Source organism: Artibeus jamaicensis, unplaced genomic scaffold (assembly GCF_021234435.1).
Source record: "Artibeus jamaicensis isolate MK-2021 breed Jamaican fruit bat unplaced genomic scaffold, CSHL_Jam_final contig_415, whole genome shotgun sequence".
Lineage (NCBI taxonomy): Eukaryota > Metazoa > Chordata > Mammalia > Chiroptera > Phyllostomidae > Artibeus > Artibeus jamaicensis.
Window position 1 is genome coordinate 36,121,256 of NW_026521823.1, and position 6,000 is coordinate 36,127,255.

The 6,000-nt window shown below is 55.5% G+C and overlaps 1 protein-coding gene across 1 annotated transcript in view; it reads left to right on the forward strand.

The window, feature by feature from the left end:
• FAM124A (family with sequence similarity 124 member A) overlaps nt 1–5,568 on the forward strand; it is a 45,475-nt gene extending 39,907 nt beyond the window's left edge. The window contains exon 4 of the mRNA XM_037132496.2: nt 2,213–5,568. Within this exon, the coding sequence (XP_036988391.2) occupies nt 2,213–3,013 (801 nt within the window). The 3' untranslated portion in view covers nt 3,014–5,568. The remainder of the gene's footprint in view (nt 1–2,212) is intronic.
• Nucleotides 5,569–6,000: the final 432 nt, after the last annotated feature.

Below are 6,000 nucleotides of genomic sequence, written 5' to 3' on the forward strand. Positions count from 1 at the left end.
TGCATGAGAAGCCCATGGGTCGCGTACCGCATTTCAGGGTTTATTTGGCAGGGAGAAGGGGGTGCAGGGACATAACCAGATCTCCCTGGCTGGTTGCCTTAAACAGATTTATTTAGGTAATGCTCTCTGTTCCTCAGAAAAAGTTCCATAAATAGCAAAGAAGGGAACTACTGGGTTCCAGCCCGTCAGCTGGCCTGCACTGCTTCAAGGAGAAAGAGAGGAGGCCACTCGGAGGCTGCCGTCACTTGGAGAAGCTCCGGAGGGCAGCCCCGGACAGCCAGAAGCCAGGGGAGCAGGGAGGCTTCCCAGAAGGAGGGCACAGGGTGTCACTTCCCACTAGAAAGGTCCCCTGGAGAAGGGTTTCCTGCAACATCTACCATCAGTCATTTGCAGCATCTGGTTAGTGTTTCTGGTCAAGTCAGACAAGCAGATAGAAGCTGGAAGCAGCCACCAGGGAAAGAAGGGCCAATCCTTGGCCTGTGCAAGTCGTCTTTCTGCCTCAGGGTGGAGCTGGAGAGCACCAGCAGGGCCCAAGGCAGGCCTTCTCTACCCTTGCCCGGTGCTGGTGCTGCCCCCGCTCCTCAGTACCATCCACCGCCCCTCCCTGGTGCCGGAGCAAGCCCACCCAGTGCTGCCCATGTGATCAGCGTGGCCCCCTTTACCGCACGTACACGCTGTAGTGATAATTGGGGGGCTAGGACCATTTCTGATTTAAAATGATATGTGTCTCACCCTCTGGACCTTTTTTGCATCAAGGAGCACAGAAAATTATAATGATATTTATGAGGTGCAAGAGGCTGCTAGTTCATTACCGTCTCAGCACGCCTTTAATAGCCCATTCAAAGCTTAAACTCGCCAGTGTGAGAAGCTCTGCGGAAAAGACCAGCCGTTAATGTTGGCGGAAACAATGAGCCAGTCCATTTACAGGATTAAGAGATACCTAGAATTAGGCAAATAAAGATCTTAGAAATCAATGAAAGGAATGGTCTCTAGAAGAAACGTAACTAAGACTGAATAGGGCCCCAGGCAGGAGGAGGAGGAGGACAAGGATTTCTCCAGCTCTGGACTCCATTCCCAACCTGCCTTTTCATCCCCGCTTTGCACACCCTGGCCTCTCCAGTGAAGCCCCGCTGCTTGCTGCCCCTGCGAGTCCCCTGCTCACCCATCAGCCTCCGTGGTGGCCTCTCTCTCCACCATGCCACCGCCAGGAGGACAGCTGCCCATCTCAAAGGCCCACCGGGGGCCCCCTTCACTGGAGTGTCCTGTCCGCGCCCTCTGGGTGCCGGTGGTCCCTGCCTTGTGTAGCCCTGTCATTGTGCCTTCATCACGTTCTCTTGTCTGAGTGACGTTTTTTCTTTCCTCTCAATGAAACCTAAATTTCACATGGTCATAGACTGAGGCTTCCTCATTGCGGTTTCCTCGCCTTTCTCAGTAACAGGTACTCCATACATGTACATGACATTGAATGAAATGTCCCAAGTGTCTGTGGGAACACCGCGTTTCTGGGAGACCGCAGTCAGAACGCTTCTCTTATACCCGGGATCCATAAATCAGACCGGTTGGCGATCCTATTAGAAAGAGAGCCAGACCCACTGTCCTTAAGTGTTACTGAACCCGAGCTTGGCGATGTCAGGTTGCCCCTCAGGCTTGGGCTTCCAGCCAGACCAGAGGAAGAATCTGAGAGAAGCAGATGCAGGCGCAACAGAGGGCCCCAGCTTCGCGCGACAGAAAGAGACCCCCGCTGAGCTGCGGGGAGGGTGGGGAGAGACAAGGACAGGGGTGAGGGGTTCAGGGTGCACCCGCCAGTCCAGTCTGAGACTGTCCATGCGCCATTTGTCCGCAGTGGTCCCATCCCCTCCCAGTAACGTTCCCAACACTGGGGCTGTGGTTGGAGGAAAAGAACTTCCAAGCTTTTTCTTTTTCTTTTCTTTTTCTTTTTTTTTTTTTTGCATTTAAGGGTAATTCTTATCTCCTCTCAGCGGGCCTCCCTCCTGTGGCTCTCAGCCGAGCCACTCTCCCGTGTGGACTTGGAGAGTCGTTCACCATTGTGACACGGGACTGCGTCTCCCCCTAGGCCCTCCTTGGTATCACCCCAGGCTCTGCTGCCTGTTTCTTTGCTGTAGAGTTTGGAGAGTAAATGTATTGCCACGACATTGCTGGAAGTTTCCAAGTTCCCAGGTGACTAGCAGGATGTGCCCTCTTGCCCCTACAGGCGCCGAGGACGCACAGGAAATGCCCTACGCCCAGCGGAGCCGGCCTCTCCTCGGAGCTGGAGCCTCCCTGCGCGCCCGCAGCTCGCCCCTCCACACCGAGCCACCCGCCTGGCAGCGGCCCGCAGCTCCTCCCGGACAGCCCACGCCTGGGGCCCCTCCAGCCGGTTCTGCCCGCGCCACACCAGCAGGAATTGGCTGGACGAGCCCGCAGCGGCCCCTGCAAGTCCGTGTTCCCGAGGAGCAAGTCCTTGTTCTGTTTGCCCACAGAGGACTCCTCCGCAGCCCGCTCGGACGTCCCCAGGTGTCGGTCAGGCACAGGTGCCCCAGGGCACTGGGCGCCGGAGTGGAGACACGGCCTCCTCCTCTCCATCGACGACTTAGAGGGGTCCCAGGAGACGGACGTGGACACAGGCCTGCAGCTGTCCTCCTCGGACCTGTCCGTGGTCTCTGCCTACTCCGCGCCCAGTAGGTTCTGCGGCCCCTGGGAGACGCCCCTCCCCTCCGAGGGAGGCGGCCACTGCACCGGGCACAAAGGTGCCAGAGCTGGACCACCGCCCACGGGGAGTGGGGTGAGCACGGAGACCCCCTGGGCTTCCCTCCCTCTCTTCGCCAAAGGGCCTTCGCGCGACCTGGCAACAGGGGTCGCTGCTCCCCCAGCTTCTGGTGCCGCCTCACACACAGCGTCCTCCTCCGAGCTCCCTGGAGGAGCCCCCAACACCCAGCGGACTGGCCGAGACGTCGTTCTGCCTCCAGCACTGGCTGGACCCGGGGACAGCGACACAGAGGAATTCTACATCTGAACACCCTCTACTCTGGTTCTTTCTCAGACACACAGCTCGCCTTCCCCGGGCCTGTCTGGAGCCTAATTATCTGGTTCATCGGATCATTAGCGGCCTCTGCCATGCCCCCCATTCTGGGGACTGGGTGGGGAAGGTGCTGGCACTTTTATGCAAATAAATTCTCAAGCTTAAGTCGGAAAGTATATTTTTAGAATACGCGATACCATTTGAGAGATGGTTTAGTGCGTTTATCCAATTCAAGTGTTTCATACAATTATTTGCTATGAAAAGAAAACCTAGTCAGCCAGAGCTGATTCGGCAGTTTTTCATGCCGTGAGGCCAAAATGTCGAATGTGGGAAAGATACTGACTGTATGAGGAATTAATGCGCAGCACCCTGTTGTACAGCGTGCAATGGAGTTTCCAGACAGACTCACGTGACCAGCACCCAGCGACCCCTGAGAATTTCCAGGTGGCGTGTATAGCGAAAGGGGGCAGCTTGCTAAGGCAGCCGGGAACATCAGTCAGCCGGGAACATCATTCCTCGCTTGGATGCCTTGCAATATCTGCAAATCGGGATTTACACTGAAGTGGCTCGTGTACTGTATGAGCATTTAGCATGAGTAGCAAGCACTCTTGGTGCATTTCAATAACGTTTTGAGTCCCCCAAACTGGATGTGCATTCACCTTCCTGCAACACAAGCACCGTAACAAGCGCGGGGCCACAGAACATCCCTCCACCACCTGCCTTTACTGGGCTCGCCGAGGAGTCGTTGTTCACTGAAGTCCCAGAATGATGCGGGATTTAGACAGTGTGGGCAGGTGGTCTTAGGGGCCTTCAGTTTTAAAAACTGCAATCTAAGGGCTGTGTACGTTTCATCTAAGTAACAGGAGCTACATTCGTTACTGCTTTCTCCAGTAAACAGGCCTCGCCACTCTGCCTTTTTGACTTTTCTAGACTGTGTAACATCTTAACCAGCATTTTTGGTCACAATAAATGTCCCTTCTCCTGCGAACGGGATGCTGCATATGAGGTGCTCCTGCATGCACAGCACCTGGGTGCTGGCCTTGACCAGTGCGCAGGCGCCGGAGCTTCCTCCCAGCCTCCGGCCGTCCTGCCCGTTATCTGCCTCAGTCACAGTGTGAGTGGTGGTCCAGCCTCGCCCCTCTCACACTCCAGCAGGGTGTGGTTACAGTCCTACCCTCAGCAACGCCAGGGGCAGCCTTCGAGGGCAAACCCGAGCAGTCCCGGTGGCTGTTACCTCTGGGGAAGAGCATGTATTTGCTTTGCTCGTTTCAGACCCAGCGCTCCTTGGCCATGTTATTCAGAGCCATCTGCACCTCTCAGGAAGCGCCCACCCAGCCCAGGCACAGCCTCAGAACCCTCCCCACACGGCCCTCCAGGCAGCTGTTCCCAAGCCTCCAACTCGCAGGGAAGCCTCAGTCTCCGCCAGTCCTGTCAATGAAAGCCTTAGATCTTGCCCCAGACACCCTGGATATTCCGAATTACAATATTCCACTCCAGTCTAAGTAAATAGAAACATGGTCTCTTGTAATTCTAGACCGGGGTGAGCAAACTTTTTCTGGAAAGGGCTAGATAATAAATAACGTAAGCTTTGCCACCCGAATGGTCTCTCTCCTGACTACTCAATGCTGCCATGATCACATGAAAGCAGCCACGGACAATACGTGAAGGAGCAGGAGTGGCCGAGTTCCAATAAAACTTTATTCACAAGAGCAGGAGGAGGGCCCAGTTTCGCTCAAGAGTTGCAGTGTGCCAATGCTCCTGCTAGACCGAGGCTGGTTTAAGACCCCAGCCACAGTCCGAGGAAGAAAATCCAGGTCTGCAGCCCCTGCCCCCGTGGTGCGCGAGGCCAAGACGGTGGTGGGCCCCTCAGGTCAGGCCAGTGGCTCCAGACCCTCAGGGAGGGGCTTCCTTCTGCCTAGAGGGCCACTAGCTGCCCACCTGCTGCACAGAAATGGTACTCACCAGCAGTGACTGATGAAAAGCAACTGGCTCACGTTAGAGAGGAGGAGAGAAATAACGTAGAGGTGTTGACTCCACCTCCAAGGAACAGGAGTGGGGGGCAAGCACAGAAGCAGCAGAAATCCACAAGGCAGAAATGAATGGACCAGCCACCAAGGGGCAGCCCCTCCCATCTTCATTCTTAATCAGCACGCTTAGTTCAGTGTCCTGGCATGGACCCTTAGAATTGCCTTACAGTCCACCTCCGAGCCCACCTAGAATCGCTCTCTGGTCCCACCCTTTTTCAGTGTCCCACCCTCAGCTGACCCCAAAGGACGTCAGCAGCACCCAGAGAAAGCAGAAAATGCAAGGCGCCCCATAACAGAGAGAGAAGGGAAGGGAACCCAGCACAGACCGCAGCTGGGCCCCTGCCCTGCCCTCCGGTGCCACGGTCGGAAACGGCAGCTACTGTGTGGAGAAGGAACCGCAGGACGGAGCCATTCCCTCCATTTCTGGTCATGCACCAGCCTCTCCCTCGTCCAGGGAGGCTCCTGACACCCACAGTGGGCCTGACTCTTGGGTAATCAGTGTTGGGCCTGATGCTGGCATACTGTAGGTGCTCAATAAATTTGTTCAATTTAAAAACATGGAGGTTGCCTCAAATTATCTCTCTCCTGGATTAGGCTCTAGACGGACATAGGCCATCTAGATTTGAGCCCTGATTTTTTTATCATTTTTTGAAACCCAGTCTCCTCTTCTAAGCCTTGTACATGCCCGGCTAGCCCCAGAGGGCCCTGCTAGCAAGAGCCTCTGCCTAGTTCACAGCTCATCCCTTATTTGTCTCTTTTCAACAAAAGGTCCCCCAACATCATGCTCACAGCCCCACCAGGGCTAAATACTAGGAGGCCTGAACACCACCTAGTATCTTCTTTAAAGATCGAACATTTTTCAGGGCGGTCCTTAACTGCCCTGAGAACCCTGGGTCACCCGTGGCAGTACAGTGGGGCCACCAGAGAGGCTTTTGTGATGCTGGGAGGGCTGGT